This window comes from Nannobrachium achirus (assembly GCF_963921795.1).
Source record: "Nannobrachium achirus genome assembly, chromosome: 20".
NCBI lineage: Eukaryota > Metazoa > Chordata > Actinopteri > Myctophiformes > Myctophidae > Nannobrachium > Nannobrachium achirus.
The window spans coordinates 3,390,119-3,412,355 of NC_137827.1; the positions used below are offsets into that span (position 1 = coordinate 3,390,119).

The window sequence follows — 22,237 nt, forward strand, 5'->3', positions numbered from 1 at the left end:
TGTAGACCAAATGTAGGCCAGATGTAGAGCAGATGTAGGCCAGATGTAGGCCAGATGTAGACCAGATGTAGGCCAGATGTAGACCAGATGTAGACCAAATGTAGGCCAGATGTAGACCAGATGTAGACCAGATGTAGGCCAGATGTAGACCAGATGTAGACCAGATGTAGGCCAGATGTAGACCAGATGTAGACCAGATGTAGACCAAATGTAGGCCAGATGTAGACAGGTTCAGGTTCAGGTTTATTAGTCACATGCATATCCATACAGGTACAGACATACAATGAAATGCTTGTGCCAGGAGCACTCTCAGCCTTATTACACACAAAAACATCAACCCACAACAACAAGACAACAACAAGTCACCCAAGACAACCCAAAAACAACAAAAACCATAGACCAGATGTAGGCCAGATGTAGGCCAGATGTAGACCAGATGTAGGCCAGATGTCGGCTACGCTTCAGAGCCCAGAAGCCCAGGAGCACGGCTCAAACAACAGAACCAAACGGACCCTGTTTGTACACTCTGAGCCCAGACCAGGTGTGGTACAACATCATGGATGACGAGGTCACGATCAAGTACAGTCAATCATGCCCAAATATGGAGTTCCATGTCAGCTGTGACCATACATGGAGTCATGATGTCAGACTTGGGCTGGGCTCTAAGTGCTCCCGTCAACGGGGTCATAACCATAACAACATGGACTCACTCCAACGTATCGAGCAGACATGTCCAACCCAGGCGATGTGGGTTAGACCAGGGGTTTTCAAACTTTTTGGTCTCAGGGCACCCCTATATAAATATTATTTTCATCCGAGGCACCCATACATTATAATTTTCACTCCCAGCACCTTATATTTATAGCATGTCGTCGTTGTCGGGTGGAAACCTTGCATGTCCAAAACCGTCCGTTTTGTATTTATCATCTATAAAATGTACTACACTAGTGAAAACAGCAGAGTGCTTGTAGATCTGCTGTTTTCACTAGTTCTGTGCGACAGGTTTCTGCCTGACAGTTACAATATTCTAGTGATTATGTTGCGAGGAAAACATTGAGATAATAGCCATCTTGGTTAGAACTGACTGAAAATATGTTTGTACTTCAAGTTTAAAATGATACTAAATATTTTTTCAAGTGTCCAAATAAATTCCAAATATTATCAAATGATCTCGCGGCACCCCTTGACTGCCGTCGCGGCACCCCAGGGTGCCCCGTCACCCACTTTGAAAACCCCTGGGTTAGACAATGCGGGATCATCTTTCTACACTGCTTTCACGGGTGAGAAAAGAAAAGGACTTTCCAAAGCCCTGATTTAAACACAAACCCCACACAGCATTGTTGTCTTAACACATGGGAAGCCAAGGTTTCTAACATTTCTAGCTGTTGCTGCTGCCGCCGTTCACTCACGCTTTATTTTGAAGAGCCTCGGAAGCTTCGTGCGTGTGCACGTGAGTGTCCACTGACGATTGAGGAAGTTAATCCATTTGTTTACAAACGCTCGCGAAACTGAAATCCAAACCGGGGCCGACCATCGCGGTAAAGTGTCGCCGTGAAAACAATCAGATCTCTGCTTCCCTGGCGTTCTTTGCACCTCATTCATAGATAAAGCCCTTTTTATGTTTCAGCCTAGAATGGAAATCAATGCAGCCTAGTCGCGCCATGTTCTCTCTCTCTGCGAGCCAAGGTGTGACGTATGGACTAGGGTCATTCACAGGGCACACAGCATGCGCGCAGAGCTGTACAGTTAACCCTTTGTTGTCTCGTTGAGGAACGAGATAACTCCTTTTGGCAGAGTGACCCCTAGTGGCCTTATCTCGTTACTGAACGAGTTTGGCCCCTTGGGTGTTAAAGACCCTGCACACAGGGAGTAGGCCAATGAACAGGAAGTAGGTGAATAAGCAATACATTGTATTATAATTTGTCAGACCACAAAATCATGTTATAAACCACTTAACCAAATTAAACTGAAATACTGAGTATTTTTAAAAAGTCATGAAAATACTTTCAATATGTCTATGAAAGGATGTGGGGGCATTCCACTAAAGGCAGTGAAATATTTTTTCTAGACAGAAAATGGTGATGCACTCTAGGGGTATAGCATCAGAAGCTAACACCAGTAAAGAATCAGTGACATCACTGATGACATCACCGAAACTCACCTTCACGTGTCATCAGGTGAGGTAAGTAAAACTGCTCTCAGCAGGAAAATGCCCAAACAAGGCATTTCCTGTGTACAGGGTCTTCTGAGACACTTTTAGGTAAACAGCACCCCCTACAGGACAAAGGATGGCCCACTGGTTCCACAGGAACCCTCTGAAGGCCACAGCGCCGGTCTCCTTCAACCTCTACGGCGTGGCGTCGAGCCGCGGTGCCGTCCGGATCTGCAACGAGCTGCGGACGTCACGGGCGCGGCTCCTGGAGGCGTTCTGCGACGCCGCCAGCACCCCGGAGCTGGTGAGGGCCGCCGCCGACGCCTACTTCTCTCTCCTGCAGGGCTTCATCGTCGTCGCGCAGCCGGAACCGGACGACGGAGCCGCGGAGGAACCGCCCGAGAACAACAAGATGAGGTTCGTGCAGAAGTTCACGTGGACGGACACGTTGCAGGGCAGCGAGGCGAAGCCCGGCGCCCAGCGCGACGCCGTGTTCGAGCTGGCCTCCATGGCCTTCAACGTGGCCCTGTGGTACACCAAGTCGGCCTCGCGGCTCGCCGGCAAGGAGGACGTCACCGAGGCGGAGGCCAAGGACATCCACCGCGGCCTGAGGGTGGCCGCCGGCGTCTTCCGGCACCTCCGGGACGTTCAGGTGCCCCGGCTCGTCGCCGTCGCCGCCCCGGCGGTCGGCGGCGGGGAGGGGGGGGGCCTCCTCCGGGACCTGGAGGCACGGGTCCTGGACGCCTACGAGGCGCAGTGCCTCGCCGAGGCGCAGGAGGTGACCATCGCCCGGGCCGTGGCGCTGAAGCACGAGGCGTCGCTGGTGGCCGCGCTGTCGCTGGAGACGGCCGAGCTCTACCGCACGGCCGAGCGCGCGCTGGGCGCCCCGGAGCCCGTGCAGTGCGGCGGCAAGTGGAGGAAGTACCTCCAGCTGAAGCGGAGCTTCTACGCGGCGCACGCCTTCTGCTACCACGCGCAGACGCTGCTGGCCGCCGACAAGTGCGGCGAGTCCATCCGGTGCCTCCAGAAGGCGGAGCAGTGCTACGGCCGCGCCGAGGCCCTGTGCAAGGACTACCGGAGGACCAGGGGCCCCGGGAGCACGGCCAAGCCCTCGGAGCAGCTCTTCTTCCTCAGGCTGGGGCGGATCATCGGCGACGCGTTGGCCAAGAGCCAGCGGGAGAACGACTTCATCTACTTCCACAAGGTGCCCGCGGAGGAGCCGCGGCTGGAGCTGAAGGCCAGCTACGGGCTGGCGGAGCCCGTCGCCTTCCAGCTGCCGGGCCTCAGCGAGCTGTGTACCGCCGAGGCCCTCGCCGCCTTCGACCTCGCCAAGAGGGCCAGGCCCGACAAGAGCGCCAAGACGGCGGCCAAACCGGAGGAGGAGGAGGTGAAGCCCGTCAAGGAGCCGGACATGAAGCCTCAGAAGGACACGGGCTGCGTGGTCTCCTGAATCTGTGGCTCTCAAACTTCAAGGACCCGCCTCAACTCTGACTGACAATACACGGATTGGAACCGAATGGACTTTTTAAGGGTCAATTTAGACCTAGTCTCCACAATCTCCGAATGCTATATAGAGTCTGGAACGGCAGCTCCCGAACGGCGAGTAATGGAAGTAGCCGCTGCTGTACTGAACTGTAGTACCATTGGAAACATAACAGAAACACAATAGCTCAGACAAAGTCATTCGAGCGGCCTATTCTTGTTATGGGTGTATATAGTTTAAGAAAATGTTTGAAAACATCATGGAGGTAACACCAATAACACCAGAGAAAGACGACATAACACCCCCAGAAATATTGAAAGGAGACTTAACGCGCGATTAATTTAGACCCCACCCCAACGAACCTTGGGGGTCCCTGGACCCCACTCTGAGTCTGAATCGAGGTCGTCCCGAGAGAAGCGTCTCCCAGGGTCACGTTGGCCACGCTAATGAAATGAACTCATAAATAGCACCGCTCACTTCACACTGGGTGTTATTTTTATTTTAAATTGAAGGACCCCCGAGAGGGTACAAATGCGACCAAAAGGACCCCTAGTGGTCCTCGGGCGCGAGGCTGACAACCAGAGGAATATACTCTTAGTGAAGGAATACATTTTCTTTCAATGAAATATTCATCCTTCATGAAAGGAAAACTTTTTTTGTGTGTTTGAGGACCACTCCAGCCATGTTCCACCTTCCATCTTCATACCGTGTTATAATAAGCATTAGTGAGGAGGATATGATGAAATAAGTCGTCCTTTAATTTGTAACAATCTTTTCACATGTCTTTTTACATTTAGTTATATTATAGGTGGTGCTACCAGACGTCTACAGTATATCGTCTTTGTCGAGCGGAAACCTCGTATCTCCAAGTTTCAAATTTGTAGGTTCTTTCGCAGGGGTGTCAATTGGGTATGGCAGGGGTATGCAGCTGCCATACCCTGGGTCCAGGGGGGGGAAATACAAGTTACTTTTAAATATACATCCAAGAATGTCTCTTTGTCTATCTGTGCTGGTTATTATGTTGTTAAATTACAGTAAAATAACTACAAATGCAAAATTTCACAACATGGTCACTTTAACAAGGTATTATAATTATATTCTCCACACAATGCATTATTGTTAATTGTGGCACGTTTACTAACATGCCAAGTTTAGCTGCACATATCCAGCCCAAGAAACCGTAGAAATGGGGGAAAAAATAAAATGTACTTCTTAAAGCTATACTGTGTAAGTTGCTCAACTTGTGGTCAGTAGCTCTATAGCAAACCTCGGTCGCGTCCGCGTCTTTCGGCCGTTTTTCGGTTCTCACACCCCCGCGTCTGCCTCCACCTCGCCGAGATCTATCTTTTGAGTGGTCCCTGGTTCCTGTGCGTTCAGCCATTCCGGAGATACACTCCTTCACCCATGCCTCCCTGTGCAACCGAGTATACAGACACACGGGAGACTACAAATATGGCCGCCCTAGCGACCCCACTCCAAGATGCGCTGTGATTGGACGGCAGTGTATAACCCTCGCTGTGATTGGCCGGTAGTATGATGACGTCATTTTGCCGCGAAATTCTCCCCCCCTCACGGCTCATAGAAAACATATAAAGAGAAGGCTTTTGAAGCTGAAAATAACGGAGTGGGGGTTCTAAAACTTTAGCGATTTAACAGTTAGGACCATTTTAAGATTTGTTTTATAAAAAAAGTTACATGGTATAACTTTAAAATAAATGTATCGCGCGCCTTCGCGCCTGCAAGGCGGTCGCACAAAAGTAATGAAAACAGCCGATCTACAAGCACACAACGCCTCGCGGTGTGAGGCGTTGTGTGCTTGTAGATCAGCTGTTTTCACTAGTTTAAATTATTTTTAAAACGATAAATGCAAAACAAACGGTTTTGGACCTACAGGGTTTTCACCAGACAACTTGATGAGCCATACAAGTGTAAATACTAGCTCGTTAGTGCTTCTCTCTAATCAATGAAACATCAAAGACAACAACTTGATGCCTGTCATACAGGGGGAGGGGAATGTTTTGTGTACACAAGTCAAACACAACCCCTCCCACCAGATCTCTTGTGATTGGGAATTTCAAATTTTAAATCCCCTCCCCTTTTAAATCAAATAGAATAGGGACAACTTCAGACTCAAGCTCCAGCGCAGAGTCTGAAATCAGGCTAGGTGGGTGTGGCCACATAAAAACATAATTGTAACACTTCTGCCCACAGACCATATATGGCAGTGTTCCTCCCTGATGTCATCAACGTGACGTCATGACCTGCACCAATCAAAAAGCTGCCCCGGGCCAAGTGCTCTCTCAGTACTGTGTCATCAGCTTCCCCGTTCAAAGTGTCAGAGAACAAGACCTTTATAATCGATCCCATCGGGGGAAGGACAGAAAGGCTTGTCCTTAGCAGCATCTCCATCGTCACCGTCCCATAATAAAACCACAACTCCGGAAGACAAGCTACACAGTTTCCAAACCCATACGTAAGCATCTTCAAGCTGTCTCTGGGACCTCTGTAGTTCCCCATCCCAAAGATAGAAGGATCGCTAGGCGTCTACAAGCTGTCTCTGTGACCTTTGCAGTTGCAGGCAGGTTAGGTGTCTAACAGCTGTGTCAGGAGGGCCCCGTGCAGTCTAGTCCAGTCCGGTCCGGTCCTGTCCTGAACCCGAGGCAACCCTGGGTCACGAGAGGCACCAGACGACGATGCCGTCCCACCCTCTCTCGCTGACGCAGCTCAAGAAGCTGGAGGAGCACACGTACAAGAGCGCCGGCCGCTCCCTCCTGGAGCCCGTCATGCAGCACTTCTGGGAGTGGCTGCTGCGCCGCTTGCCCCGCTGGGTGGCGCCCAACCTCATCACGGTGGCGGGCCTGGCGGTCAACGCGCTCACCACGCTGGTGCTGGTGTGCCACTGCCCCACGGCCACCGAGCAGGCGCCCGTCTGGGTGCACCTGGCGTGCGCCGTGGGCCTCTTCCTCTACCAGTCGCTGGACGCCATCGACGGCAAGCAGGCGCGGCGCACGGGCAGCAGCACCCCGCTGGGCGAGCTCTTCGACCACGGCTGCGACGCGCTCTCCACCGTCTTCCTGGTGCTGGGCACGTGCGTGGCGGCGCAGCTGGGCACGCACCCCGACTGGATGTTCTTCTGCTGCTTCGCCGCCATGTTCATGTTCTACTGCGCCCACTGGCAGACCTACGTGCTGGGCACGCTGCGGGCGGGCATCGTGGACGTCACCGAGGTGCAGATGTTCATCATCCTGGTGCACCTGCTGGCCGCCTTCGGCGGCACGGCCCTCTGGCAGCGCCCGCTGCCCGCGCTGGGCGGCGCGCCGGCCAAGATGGCGCCGGCGCTGTTCACGGTGGCCGGCGCCATCTTCTCCGTCACCGGCTACTTCCGGGTGATCTTCGCGGGCGGCGTGGGCAAGAACCGCTCCACCATCGCGGGCAGCAGCGTGGTGGGCCCGCTGTTCCACATCGGCGCCGTCATCGCCCTGGCCTTCGTCATCTACAAGAAGTCGACGGCGGCGCTCTTCGAGCGGAACCCCTGCCTCTACGTGCTGGCGTTCGGCTTCGTCTCGGCCAAGGTCACCAACAAGCTGATGGTGGCGCACATCACCAAGAGCGAGATGCACCTGGCTGACTCCTGCTTCCTGGGCCCCGGGCTGCTCTTCCTCAACCAGTACTTCAACAGCTTTGTGGACGAGCACCTGGTGCTGTGGGCCGCGCTGCTGCTGTCCGCCTTGGACCTGCTGCGCTGGAGCGTGGGCCTGTGCCACCAGATCGCCACGCACCTGGAGATCTCCGTCTTCAAGCTCAAACCCGCCGGCACGGCCGCCTTCACAGCCTCGTCGTCCAATACTGGCGGAGGCTCTGAATACGCTGCAGGCTCCTCCTCCTCCACGTCCCGGCTAGGTGACAGGAGCCTACGCAGGGACCACCAGACCACCAGGGACCACCAGACCCCCAGAGAGCATCCACATGCTTCTCGTTGGACCAGACGCTCATGAAGTCAAACTCTGGGTTAAGTTACAGCAAAGTTACAGCATACTGTACATGGGCAACTGGCGGCCCCCCCACCTTCACTTAATGCGGCCCGCAGGTTAATACCGGAATACTGATATGTTATTGATTTCAGCTGTTATAATTACAAACATGACCTGCTTTAATTCTGTCAGTCAATATTAGCAGCTTAATGACTAGTATAGTAGTATTAACATTATTTTTTTATGTCCAATGTATTTCTATTTAGGTTCACAAAGTTAACATTTGAAATTAAATCAAAATGTTACATTTCAGGATTCCAATTAAGAAATAACAAAACATATTCAGTATTCCAATTCAATAGAAGCAAAAATAGCCGATCTACAAGCTCAAAACGCATCGCAGCGCGATGCGTTCTGAGCTTGTAGACCTGCTATTTTTGTATGCGATACTAGAATGACAAAGTAGGACATAGCAATATGCATTGTGGCCCTCTGGAGTGAAGGTGGGAATATAGTGGCCCTCGCCATCATCAAAGTTGCCCACCCCTGAGTTACAGGGAGACGGGCAGCGACCCAACGATCAGCACCACGGCTTCTGTGCACACTGCCGGTCCTGTCTACGGACGCACTTTCTGAGCGGTGCTCCTGGAAGGAGCTAAGCTCCAACATATGGCTTTTTCCGGGATCGCCAAGCTTGGCCTGCATATTTGCACAAAGCGCTCAAAGTGTGTTGTACGCGCGCAGGGTTACATTGGCCAAGCTTCGCGGACTGCATCTGGCCTACATCTGGCCTACATCTGGCGTACATGTGGCCTAAGATCTCAGCACAAGGCGCTCAAAGTTCGTTGTGCGCCGAGAGACACGAAGCTTGGCCTTCATCTGGCCCACGTCTTCTCAAAGTTTGTTGTACGCCCAGGAGTCACGTTGGCCAAGCTTTGCGGGACACTTGATGAAAAGTGGTTCCTGCAGAAACTGCGTGGGCTTGTTGAAAACACACACATCACACCGCTCACTTCACACTGGGTGGATTTTTTAATTATTATTATTATTTTTAGTTGTGGCTATTTAAAGCACAGCCAATAGGAGCTCAGAGTGTGCTTCAGCAATTACAGCTTATATCCCTAATGGTAGTCTGTGTCCACAAATCAACGTTTCAGAAGACAATGCACTCTAGAACAATGGACTCATCTTCCCAAAGACATTATGACGCATGTAACCATGTATGCTGTGTAAATGTAGCTTTTAGCGTAAGTTCAATAAAAAGGATCTAAACCGCACTCTGCTTTAAGCCCACGTCACTTCCTTTTTCCCATGCTGTCATATACGTTCATTCACTAAATCATTTTGTATCAACGTGAGCCTTCTTCATTGAAATGTATCTGTCAGTGCAAGTTCAATGAAAAAGATCCAAGTGTTACTCTCAGCTCAAAGGGCTCTTCTAGCCAATATGCAGCCCAGCCAATCAGGCGATTGGACTCCGCCTTTAAATATCTCCACTGCCTCTGAACCATGTCAAGTTCAGCATGCGACAAGCAACCCACCTCCATCCCCAACACTAGAGGGCCCAATTTTGAACGTGGTATTCTATGCGCTAGTGTAGTATTTAAGTCCGGTCGCATATGATTGTGGCGACAACACCCTCATATGCGTTGTTTTGCAATTAAGACGTGAGAGCTAAGTCTTATCAATGCGTTGTGCGGGGCCCGCACGAATATTTAAGGCATGGGGAGGTAACCTATGTAAATCAACCTGCGTTGTGCGGCCAGTGCAATTATGTAGGTCGAGTAACTGCAACAAATAGCGCATATCCTTAGACGTGCTTTCTTCACCTTTTATGCGCTAATTTAAATGACATGTTTATGCCCACATGAGACTGGGCGGCAGCCTTGCTTCACAAGAAACAGCAGATATAGGCCTATTTACCCTATAATTCAGCCACATTTCTTCATTCTGGTCTGATTAAAACAAAACAAAACATCCATTCCTTCTTCTGTACCAGTCATATGGCTCCCCATGAAAGATATCACGCTAATATGGGACTTCGGCGATTTCTTTTATTTAATTATTATAGGTTGGCAAGAGCGGATTGCTGTAATTTGTGCATGAATACTGATGGCTGGTGTCGGCATGGAAAGCACATTCACAGGAGCATGGATGGACCTCTTTAAATTTTTAAAATCGCTTCATAATTGCCCGATCTATGAGGAATCAATCTGCAGTTTTGCTTTGCTTCATAGGCCTATAGATGCGTGATCGCTGATCGCGATGCGTCATGCCAATTTAGCCAAATAAGAAAAAAAAAAAGCTCTCGAAGCACTATAGGCTATACATGGCATGTTGACAGCTTTTAGGTCTAAATATGTTTTTTTCGGACACACACATGTACAGTAGGCCTATGTGCTACAGTTCAAGGACATGCAGCAGCCGTCTGGCTGCCATTACCTAGGCGCTGAATTAAGTAATTAAACAGCCCTATCTCTGTCATTTTTGGTCTAATTTTACAAATGTAAATTTCTAAATAATAATTGAAATGTATTTATTATTACTGTACTCAATATCAAACTAAATCAGGTGGGATATGTTTTATTTCGTTTAATTAGGCTACTGGTTCCATCAGATTCCCTTTTTTTGGCAGGAGGCCGCCGTTCCGTAGCCTATTAATTAATAGGCCACTATGCGTCCATTGTTCACTCAACAAGGCCAGCCTATGTCACACTGACACGCTGGCATGAGATGAGAGAGACAAATAGATATGTGGACGTGACAAAAAAAAAGTATTATATTAATATAGCCTTCTCTCTCTCTCTCTCTCGCTCTCTCTCTCTCTCTCTCTCTCTCTCTCGCGCCTTTTTTTCTCTATACGCAAACAATGTCGGTTCTAATAAAACAGACCTTATTGAGTGTGAGATATTTACAAGCATGATATCACTGTGATATGTGAATAAGCATTAGCCCCCCCATCCTCTGGTTTTATGCCAGTTAAATGGAATGACGGACAAGCTTCTGATTGGTGAATGTACCTACAGCGGTCATGCCATCGGTTTCCTCACACGTTTCCATGAAAACACACCCATGAATAATTTTTCACGTGGTGAGCGCACAATTACGATCATCGCAAATCACATAATCAGCTGCTGATCGTTATTCATGCGTCAAATGCGATCGTCGGCAGTCGGCAACTCCTTAGCACGGCCCTTAATTACCGTCTTCTTAATAGGGCCCTTAGAGCCTTAGAGCAATCCTCCACCTAGAGGACACAAAGGTAAAAACAGCATGAATAAAGGCACTTTGCTTTACGGATCATTGATCTCACACACACACACACACACACACACACACACACACACACACACACACACACACACACACACACACACACACACACACACACACACACACACACACAGACCGTAAAAGTATACCACAAAACTGTTCTTAAAGGAGAACATTTGTACAAGTCTTCTTTTATAATTTTTTATAATTTATATTTGTCTTCTGAATCCTTCTTCTATGGCCATGGACCCCCATCTCAACATATGTTGTTCCAGGGACCACCCAGAAGCAAATATTTGAGTTACAAATGTTCACTTTTAGTAAAATACATTCAAATAGCAGATCTACAAGCTCACAGCACAGCACTAGGTGCCGCGCTGTGAGCTTGTAGATCTGCTGTCTTTCAATAGTTAAAGCAATACATAATTCTATAGGCCTAAATGGGCCATATACACAATTCTGCACGCAAGAACGCACACACACGCACGCACGCACGCACGCACGCACACACGCACACACACGTACAACACACACACACACACACACACACACACACACACACACACACACACCAATGCAGATCGCCTTCCAGCAGCAAGTACACACAGGGGTGTCAAGGGGGGGGGGGGGGGGGGGGGGGGGGTTACTTAGTTACTAGCGCCAAGGTGGAGGGGCCCTAGTAACTTTAGCTATTAAAAAATAGCAGATATACAAGCTCACAGCGTGGCACCGAGTGCCGCGCTGCGAGCTTGTAGATCTGCTATTTTTGAAAAGTGGTGAAAATGTGTGCAAATCTTTGAATATAGTGTATTTTTTTAAGCGAACATTTGTAACTCAAATTTTGCTTCTGGGGGGGTCCCTGGAACTAAATATTTTGAGATGGGGGGTCCGTGCCAAATACATATCATCTTGGGGGTCCTTGACATGAAAATGTTTGAGCACCACTGACATGGAAACGTAGGTTTCTTGCACACTTTTCACAATTTGTATATCTGCTATTTTTCAATAGTTAACATTCATGGGGGGCCGCAGTGAATCCTTGTACCAGGGCCCAGAAAAATGGTGTGACACCCCTGAGTACACAAGGTTAAATAGTGGATGTTTGTCAACGAAACGTTCCATTGAATACATCGTACCCAATGAAACTTTTAAGTAATGCTTAAAGTGCTACATTTCTGCTAAGCTACGCATTCATATTTATTTCATTTCATTTGATCCTTCCTTTTCATGCTTATCATTTATTTATTTAAAAAAAAGCCACTTCTTACACTCTGAAATGCTTATTTATGCCCTTGAGTCGCCTTTTGTGTGTTGTTTTTTTATGAAGTGTGTAAATGTAAAATAACGCGTCGCCGCCTCGCCTTGGAGATTCTGTCCTGACACTTCGTTGTCTCTGTCAGGTGGAAACCTTGTATGTCCATAAACTACAGATGTGCCAGGGACGTGCGTCAATTGGGTATGGCAGGGGTATGCAGCTGCCATACCCTGGGTCCGGGGGGGGGGGGGGGGGAATAAAAGTTATTTTTAAATATAAATCCATGAATGTCTCTTTGTCTATCTATGCTGGTTATTATGTTAAATTACAGTAAAATAACTACAAATGCAAAATGTTACAAAATGGTCCCTTTAACAAGGTATCATAATTCTATTCTCCCCATTCTGACAAAATGGTATATTCCCAGATTCCGCAGGTCAGCTGCACAGGTGCAATACGATGAACAATCGTTCCAGGCTGCCATATCCAGCCCAAGAAACCATAGAAATGTACTTCTTAAAATAAATGTATCATGCCTGTTGCTAAGGTACTGTATGGCAACATGACTGGTATCTTGCACGCGCAAAAGACACCAGTCATGTTGCCATACCTTCGCTTTTTCTGAACTGACGCCACTGAGATGTGTCATTAACACTCCATTTCGGGCTCAATACGAAGGATCGATAAGGTGCTCATTATTAATACAAATTAACAAGCTCCATTCCTACCCGTAACCTCTCATTCGCCTCTCATGTCACTATGATCATAATGACTATATATGGCCATATCTGGTTTGTTTTTGTCTGAGTCATTGTGACATGTCTGTATACAGTATGGCCGTATCTAGTTTGTGTGTGGTTATGAGTCAAAGTGACATGATAGCGCATATCAGATTAGTTCATGGTTAAGTCTGAGTCATAGTGACATGCCTAAATATGGGCTTATTGGAATGTGTTCATTGTTAAGTTTGAATCATAGTGACATGCCTAAATATGGGCTTATTGGAATGTGTTCATTGTTAAGTTTGAATCATAGTGACATGCCTAAATATGGGCTTATTGGAATGTGTTCATTGTTAAGTTTGAATCATAGTGACATGCTTAAATATGGGCTTATTGGAATGTGTTCATTGTTAAGTTTGAATCACAGTGACATGGCTATAAATGGACGTCTGGGGTTTGTTTGTGGTTCTGTCTGAGTCTTAGGGACATGCCCATATATGGCATGTTAGTGGTCATCATGACTGAATATGGGCGTATCAGATTTGTTTTTGTTTGTCTGAGGGGGGGGGGGGGGGTATGGGTGGGTGAAAAAAAAAGTTTAAAGTAAAAATCTTCATTAAAAAAGGAAAAAGGAAAAAGATTGTGCGATGTTGAATCTTGTCCATCCAAATTACTATAGAAAGTAAAACTAACGAAATCGAATAAATCGGATAAATAAAAATGAAACTATAACCAAGTCTTGAAAAAAAAAGAAAATGTACTAGTAAACCCGTTTAAAAAAAAAAGACTAAATAGGAATAAAAACGAATGAAAAAAAGAAAAAGATTAGAGTCAAAACTAAATAGGAATAAAAAAACGAATGAACAACTAAACTATTATTAAATTAAATCCTGTCTTGCCTCACTGATTCCTAGCCGGACTAGGTTGTTTAGCCCCCTTGTTTCTGTATGAACATCTTGTACATCTGTGGTTCTCAAAGTGGGGTCCAGGGAGACCCCCTCAGGGGTCCTTGAACGGGGGTTCAAACTTCCAAAGTGGACCCTTCCAAGGTCTGTTATGGGGGGGGGTTCCTTGAAATTAAAATGCTTGGGAACCACTGTACATGTGCATGTCCTGACGATACCCGTCCCAATCCGTCAGGATATGCCTGTGTTTGAAAGAAGGGGGGGGGGGTTTGGGGGGCTCTGCGGCTTCCGTGACTTCACGGTTTTCATCACGCAGCTTCATACTTCTTGGAGGAGAACCTCCTCTACCGGGGTTGGAGTCTGTCTTTCCGTTTGTCTTATGTTTTTTGTTTGTTTTTGTTTTTCTGTTTTAGCAAATCGATGTTTCTGTTGTTGTTTTGTAATGGGTTGGGGGTTTGCTAGCTTCCCCCAAAACACCAAGAACCATCCGCCATCGATGGTCTTGGCTTCTGGTGTATTTTGTGGAGTCGGTTTGTTGGTCCCCTTCCCTAAACCCTGTTTGTCCTCCCAGCTGGTAAATGCGTCTTCAAAACCAAACAGAGTTCGGGTCGTGTACAAGCTGTCTCGGCACGACAAGCCCAACCGACTCCTGCCGCTGTGCGTCGGAAGCTGCGGCCGACGCCGAGCGTTCCACGCCAGCGACGCGAGACAGACCCCAGGTGTGCCAGGGAAGAAACGGATATGGATGGGCCCCTTGGAGAGAAACTTGGGCATTAATTGGCGGGGCCCCCATGTTTTGTCCTCACTGGCACTGTGTAGTAGTTGTTGGTTCCCCCAAGACAAGAAGAACAAAGTATATACAAGTAGTACTTGTTCTTTACAATGAAAGCGTGAGGTTGCTGTTAGACGGTGGCATGTCAGCGTCGATGCTCAAACGTCTAACGGTGTGTGCGGATCTCTGAGTTCTCCGTCGCAGCGGTTCTCAAGGTGGGGAGGTTCCAGGGACCCTCGGGGTTCGAGGGAGTTCCAGATGAAACCTGGTCTGTAACCTTGAGAGTGTATGTATGGACCCTTACGGCACATTCTCAGTGAGCAATGGGGGTAAAACAACGGTTTGAGAACCACTGCTCCCCAGTGGGTCGCGAGTTGCATCGCGCTGCACTTCTTGGCTTTTGTAAAGAAGAAGACGAGGGCAGAGATCCGGAGGTTGGTAAAGTTACTGTGGCGTCACTAAAAAGCTACATAGCATAGCAACCTAATCCTATGCCGACTAGTTATCGTCGTAGTCCTATTATGATCCAACGTGTCCTGTGAAAATTCACACGACTTCTCGCGGCCGAAACGGTCGTTCCTTTCATCGAGGTGTGAGCCGAGCCATCAACGATCGATCGATCGACAGACACCTCCTCCCGTCGCCGATCCGATCGATCCACACCTCCTTTTCAGTTGCTGCCGCCCCACCAGTCCTCCTGGTTCTCCGAGTGGCTGCTGTAGTTCCCGCCGTAGCCGCCGTCGTGGAAGTTCCCGCCAAAGCGCCTTCCTCCTCCTCCTCCTAATCCTCCGTGGCCTCCGGTGTTCCGGCCGACGCCTCGTCCTCCTCCGCCACCGAAACCGCCGCTGCCGAAGCCTCCGGGACCGCCGCCGCCGCCGGACGACGTCTGCCGGTAGTCCCGGGCGCCGAAGCCGCCGAACCTCTTGTTACGGCCGCCGCGGCTGTTGGACTTGTGCTGGTAGTCGTAGGCCAGCTTCTCCAGCCAGTCGGGCACCTCCTGCTTGGCCTCCTGCAGGATGTCCAGCAGGTCCTTGGTGATGTTGCCGTTCTTGTCGTTGAAGAAGGAGGTGGCGGCGCCCAGGTTGCCCACGCGGCCCGTGCGCCCGATGCGGTGCACGTACTCCTCGATGTCCGAGGGCAGGTCGTAGTTGATGACGTGCTTGACGTTGGAGATGTCCAGGCCGCGCGCCGCCACCGCCGTGGCCACCAGGATGGGGCACTGGCCCGTGCGGAACTGGTGCAGCGCGTCCTCGCGGTCCTTCTGCGAGCGGTCGCCGTGGATGGAGGTGCAGGCGTAGCCCTCCGAGAACAGGTAGTTCTCCAGCGTGTCCGCCTTGGACTTGGTCTCCACGAAGACCAGCGTCAGCGCGCCGGGGTCCGTGGCGTTCAGCAGGTCCAGGAGGAAGTCGCGCTTGTCGCCCTCCTCCACCCACTCCACCTTCTGCGTGATGTTCTCCGAGGTGGAGCCCACGCGGCCCACCGCCAGGAAGACGTAGTCGTCGAGGAAGTCGCGCGCCAGGATCTGGATCTCCTTGGGGAAGGTGGCGCTGAACATCATGGTCTGGCGGGTGCCCTTGGCCGGCATGGTGTCCTGCTCCACGATGCGGCGGATCTGCGGCTCGAAGCCCATGTCCAGCATGCGGTCGGCCTCGTCCAGCACCAGGTAGTTGCAGTAGTCCAGGCCGATCTTCCCCCGCTCCATCATCTCCACCAGGCGGCCCGGTGTGGCCACCAGCAGGTGGCAGCCTTTCTCCAGCTCGCGGATCTGCTCGCGGAAGTCGGCGCCGCCGTAGACCATGCAGGGCTTGACGCGCGAGCGGTACGAGAACTTGCGGGCCTCCTCGTGGATCTGCCGCGCCAGCTCCCGCGTGGGCGCCAGCACCAGCGAGACGGGGTACTGCTTGCCGCGCCGGCCGAACCGGCCGCTGCTCTCCTGGTGGTGGCGCCGCGCCGCCTCCCCGGGCCCCTCTGTGAAGATGTGGCTCAGCACGGGCAGCAGGAAGGCGGCTGTCTTGCCCGAGCCCGTCTGGGCGCAGGCCATCAGGTCGCGCTTGGCCTTGATGATGGGGATGGCGTGCTTCTGCACGGGCGTGGGCCGGGTGTAGCGCGTGTGCGCAATGTTGCCCATGAGGATCTCGCCCAGCGCCAGGTCCTGGAAGCTCTCGATGTGCGCCGGCACCTCGTTGCCCGTGGCCTCCACCGGGATGTCGTCGTACTTCTCGAAGTTGATGCCGGTGTTGCCGGCGGAGAACAGCTCCTGTTCCAGGCGCTCGTTGGCCGGCAGTTGTTTGGACCAGAGCTCCTCGTCTCTGGAGGAGGAGGAGTCGTCCACCCAGCCGCCATTACCTCCACCTCCTCCTCCTCTTCCGCCGCCGCCGTCGCCGCCAGGGAAGCCCCAGCGCTCATACTTGCCTCTTTTGCCCGCTCCGCGGTCGCTGGCGAAGGCGGGCCTGTTGTTGCCTCCCCTGTCGCTTCGTCCCCCGAAGCCGTTGAAGGCAGCGCCGTTATCCCTGGAGGGACCTCCTCCCCCGCCGCCTCCTCCTCCTCCTCCCCACACAGCTTCGTTGCGAGAAGGCGGCGCCCCGCGGCCGCCGTAGCCCCCGTAGGCGCCGCGGCCTTCGTTGGAGCGGCCGCCGTGCCCTCCTCCTCCTCCCCCTCCTCCTCCTCCGTCCCGCCCGGGCGAGTCCAGCCTGGAGGAGGCCTCCCTGTTCCTCAGGTGTGGCGGGATGTAGCGCGTGCCCGGCCCCGGGCCTCCCGAGTTCAAGTCCCGGGCAGCGAACTGCTGCTGCTTGTCGACCATGCTCATAACTTCTGGGTAACTACTAACGGTGTTAGCACTCTGAGGAGAGCGTCAATTAACTCCTGCAACGCGTGTTCTGCCTGTTTATAGGACAGGTCGCTGTGTGCGCGTGCCGATGACGTCGGCACGTGGTCATATATGGTGTTAAAAATGTTTCACAAACGTTTCAGCGTTTTCCTTTTTAAGAGCTCACACAACGCATCACAATGTGCATGTGAGCTTATCGGCTATTTACAAATAGCCAATAGGCCCATATATAGTCGCGTGTTGTGTCATTGACTCGGCCATCCAAAACATTGATCTTAAGCTGAGGTCCAGGATGATGAAATTGAATATTTTCAGACATTTAACCAGTTGAACCCTCGATACTTTAGGAAACTTGATTTTTTTCCCTCATCATCTGATGTAACCATTCAGCCAATCAGACATCACAATACCTTGATATTGTGATGTCATCATTTTCCCCCTCTCTGATTGGCTTCCCATTAGAGTCAACGGCAACCACACTTGAAATTTCCAACTGCATCGTTCTAGTTGTGGACTCGCTGAAAGGTGGGACCAGCATGTTATATCAGTATGTTATATGAGGAGAACCTTATAGGTCCAGTTTACTCTCCTCAAAGAAATTAACAACAGTACAAAGGCAGGTCCTTTAGCCAATGAGGGAGCAGCGTTCTTGGTGACATCACCACCAACAAGTGCGACCTGATATGTGACTGAGGCTGGAGAAAAGGTCCATAATTAAAGTCCAGCAAATTAACAAAATAGGTTTGATTTTGGATTTTTTGGTGTTTATCCTTTTTTCCATATTATCTAAGAGTGTATGTTTGTGAACCTTCTCATTGTAAGAGATATCCATTTTAGAATCATAAAACAGCTTAAATTAGTTTGTAAACAGAGCTGTGTTTTTGTTGTTGTTTCCTTACCCCCTTCTGGGGGGTGGAGACAAACATTAACAAGTCAAAGCCAACATTTGCATCTGCAGTTTCAGTTGGCTGTTGTGTGGTTGTTGTTCTCAGGTTTCAGCTGCAGATCACCACCAATAGGTTAGGATGGGTGAGGGGTGGAGTTAACAATCCATTGTTCACACCCCTTACCTGACTGCCTGTAGTGTGACAAACTTTGAGAGCCTTTTACTCAGATTCTTGGTTTAATGTTTAACTACATTCAAATAAGCATATCTTCTTCAAATATATTCAGATTGCAATGAATGACATGTCATTTGAAAGCTTATATTCTGTACTTTCATGATCTGCAATGCCTACATATGGACCTTTTCTCCAGCCTCGGTCACATATAAATAACAACACCACATGAAATCTTTGGGCTCGCTGAAAGGGGAGAACAGTATGTGCTTTTATTCTCCGCTATGCTGAAAGCGTATGTTCTCCCAGCCCAGTATGTTCTCCCGAATCTTTATACACTAAGGTTGTTCCCCTCAAAAAACTGGCTGACGGTACAAGGTGGCCTTTAGCCAACGAGGGAGAAGCATTTCTTAGTTGTGGGCTCGCCTGAAAGGCGAGAACACTATGTTATCTTCATTATTTATTTACCAAGTTCAGTCGCAGACAGTACAAAGGCAGGGCCCTTAGCCAATGAGGTGCAATTGGCAGAAAAAACATCTGGGAGTGGTGTTAGCTGGAGTATTGGTTGAGCTTCACGTGACAGTTAGCACGCTGTAGAATATAGTCACACTGTTTCGTAGAGCAGTGTCTCTTAGTTTATTAGTGTGGTTGCCTACAGGGCAACACATTATTGTGCTGTTACAACTTTTAGCCAATGAGGAAGCTGCGTAAAGGTGACATCACCGATAATGCTAAAAGTTACTCCGTGAAGTTGGTGACGTCACCGAAAATGGTTCACCCCAAAAGTCTGTGGAGATCAATGAAAAAGACTGTATGCCAGGGGTCTTCAACAGGGTGTCCTCAGAGTTACTACAGGGTGTCCTCCAAATCTTTTTCCACTTTCTTATTAACCACTTGAACACTAGTGTCCATATTCTGAGAACTTTAGCCAAAAATAGCAGATCTACAAGCTCACAACGCCTCGCAGGTGTAGAGGAGAAAGTACACGAGAGTGAAAGGTAAAGTTTATTAAGTATTGACGGTTCAAGTGGTTAAATATCTGAAAACACACATTGACATGAATTCAAAATACACTGATGATTGTGCTGTCAAACAATGAAGCTATATGGAATCTATGAACAGGTTGTGGGGGTCCCTGCTTCATCTCTCTCTCAACCAAGGGGTCCTTGGCCTGAAAACGCTGAAGACCCCCTGCTTTATGCAGTAAAACCTCATTGACTTGAATGGGAAAATTCAAAAAACAGCAACCACTCTCGCAATTTCTCAGAATTGCATCTTTCTAGTTTTACTTGGAGGTGTTTAATCTACATAATAATAACTAGAAATGCTGTTCCTACGGAAACAGTGTGGGCTCGCTGCTCCATCATTGGCTGAAGTGATGTCACCAAGAACGTTAATCCTCATTGGCTGAGGTCCCTGCCTTTGTACCGTTGAGGAGAACTTGATGTATAAATAATGAAGATAACATACATGGACTTGGCACTTAAACACCAAGTATAAAAGTTACCTGCTAGGCCTGGCACAATGTGGGTGCAGGGCAAAGATGTGAGCTTGTACATCGGCTATTTTAAAATAGCAAACATTTAAATATTTAGAGGGACATAATACAGTCATTTGTCATGGAAGTGGACTTCCCAAGCAATATGGAGACGTTTTAATTAAAAGAAATCAAACCTCGGTTCGAAGTGAAGCGTTGAATTCTTATTCTATGTGTTAGAGCTATGACATATGTGTTCTAGATCTATACATTCTGTGTTCTGCCAGTCCTTGGAAGCGGCTTTCACCGCTTCAAAAATCACTTCATAATTGACTAAACTATGATCAAATCAAACTGTGGTGTCTTTGTTTTAGTTATTTTTGTGTGGGCACAAAAACGAAATGGGTGGGCCTAGGCCTAGTCAGGCCCACCCGTGGCTATGCCACTGATCCTAGGGTGAAAAAATGTGACGTGAATGTAAGGAACTGCAAAGGAACAAGGTTAGGATTCCTCACGGCTCGCATCAGTGCAACCACACTTGCAGTTTCCCAGGATTGCACCTTTCTGGTTCAGGGGAGCACCGAGAACCTCAGTCTGCCATACAGAGACAAAGTGCTTAAAACAGGAGTCTTCAACGTTTTCAGGCCAAGGACCCCTTAGTTGAGAGAGAGATGAAGCAGGGACCCCCACAACCTGTTCATACTGTAGATTCCATATAGTTTCATTGCTTGACAGCATCATCAATCAGTGTATTTTGGATTCATGTCAATTTGTTTTCAGATATTTAACCACTTCAGCCATCATTACCTAATAAACTTCACCTTTCACTCTGTATTTAGTCTGCTCTTTTTCCCCTCTACACAAAACCTATTTGCTGAAAATTGCCGATCTCTAAGCTCACAGCGCCTTGCAGCGCGAGCTGTTGAGAGCTTGTAAATCTGTAATTTTTGGCTACAGTTCTCAGAATATGGACACTAGGGTTCAAGTTGTTATATAAAAAGGATTGGAAGATTTGGAGGACCCCCTGTAGTAACTCTGAGGACCCCCTAGGGGTCCTGGACCCCCTGTTGAAGACCCCTGGCTTAAAATGTTAAGACGGAAATAAAATCTGTCTTACCATTTACATAATATAGGCTATTATTATATAAAATGGTATAATATCTCAATAATTCTAATGTCATAAAACCTCCTGCCTATCTCTGCCTATCTATTGACCATCTTTGCAAGATGGTATTTATTTGAAGCGGTGAAAGCCGCTTCCATGGAGTGGCTTTGTGTGTCCCGTACCTGTCCATATATGGTCATTCCAGTCCAGAATGAAGAGGCTTTGTCTGTCCCGTACATGTCCCGCGCATGCAGAATTGAGGATTGGTCAAGCTTCACATGACAATTTGGCCCTCCAGATAAAACCATTCATTCATTCAGAATTCATAATAATATAGAACTAAAGTACATAGAAAGTATAGATCTAGAACACAGAATGTATAGATCACAGAGTTCATAGCTCTAGAACACACAGAATAAAAATTCACCGCTTCACTTCGAACCGAGGTTTGATTTTTTTATAAAAAAGATCCCAAAACAAAACTACTTGTGCAAAGTGAGCGGTGCAAACGTCCATGACGTCAGTTACTTTATGTGTATGAGCACGTATCTCCATAAATGGAGATCCGTAAAAATACACACAAAGTGAAATATGGGAGCGGTTTGCACCTTCGTAAATGGTAAATTGTAAATGGTGCATTTATATAGCGCTTTTATCCAAAGCGCTCTACAATGTGCATTACATTCACCCATTCACACACACATTCATACACCGGTGGCGGTGGAAACCATGCAAGGCACCAACCTGCTCACCGGGAGCAACTTGGGATTCAGTGTCTTGCCCAAGGACACTTCGACATGTAGACAGGAGAAGCTGGGATTTGAACCGCCGACCCATGGATCATTGGCCAACCCACTCTACCTCCTGAGCTACAACCGCCCTCTACGGCCTTCGTCTCGAGGAGGCAGAAATGTTGTTTTTTGTTTTGTTTCGTTTTTTTACCGCTTGGTTATTACATTTATCTTGGGAACATTAAGACGGTGTGTGGATCTACTCGTCTTCTTTCCAGGTGCATTCACCGTCACCTCGACCTTGTGACATTGACACACAGTGAGCAGGTGTCACAAGAGACCACCACACCTCCACACTCCCCCTCTTCTTCTTCCTCCTCATCCCTCGGTTTTCTCACTCCTTCCTCTCCTTTTCTCTCCTCCAGTCCCTCTCCGTCCTCCCCCTCTTCCTCCATCGTCTCCTCCTCTTCCTCTTCCACTAGTCCTAGATCTTCTCCAGTGACTGT

At 49.0% G+C, this 22,237-nt stretch overlaps 3 protein-coding genes across 3 annotated transcripts; 2 read left to right on the plus strand and 1 right to left on the minus strand.

Moving 5' to 3' along the window:
* Nucleotides 1-2,288: 2,288 nt before the first annotated feature.
* LOC308305586 (BRO1 domain-containing protein BROX-like) lies at nucleotides 2,289-3,602 on the plus strand (the record flags this gene model as incomplete). Its single annotated transcript, XM_080750403.1, has 1 exon — nucleotides 2,289-3,602. The coding sequence occupies one exon, from the start codon at nucleotides 2,289-2,291 to the stop codon at nucleotides 3,600-3,602; it is 1,314 nt and encodes a 437-aa protein (XP_080606529.1).
* A 2,726-nt stretch (nucleotides 3,603-6,328) lies between these two features.
* Nucleotides 6,329-7,630, plus strand: LOC308305492 (choline/ethanolaminephosphotransferase 1-like; the record flags this gene model as incomplete). The annotated part of the gene is made up of 1 exon (XM_080750288.1): nucleotides 6,329-7,630. One exon carries the CDS (start codon nucleotides 6,329-6,331, stop codon nucleotides 7,628-7,630), a length of 1,302 nt encoding a protein of 433 aa, XP_080606414.1.
* Nucleotides 7,631-15,203: 7,573 nt separating this feature from the next.
* Nucleotides 15,204-17,333, minus strand: LOC308305493 (ATP-dependent RNA helicase DDX3Y-like; the record flags this gene model as incomplete). Its single annotated transcript, XM_080750289.1, has 1 exon — nucleotides 15,204-17,333. One exon carries the CDS (start codon nucleotides 17,331-17,333, stop codon nucleotides 15,204-15,206), a length of 2,130 nt encoding a protein of 709 aa, XP_080606415.1.
* Nucleotides 17,334-22,237: the final 4,904 nt, after the last annotated feature.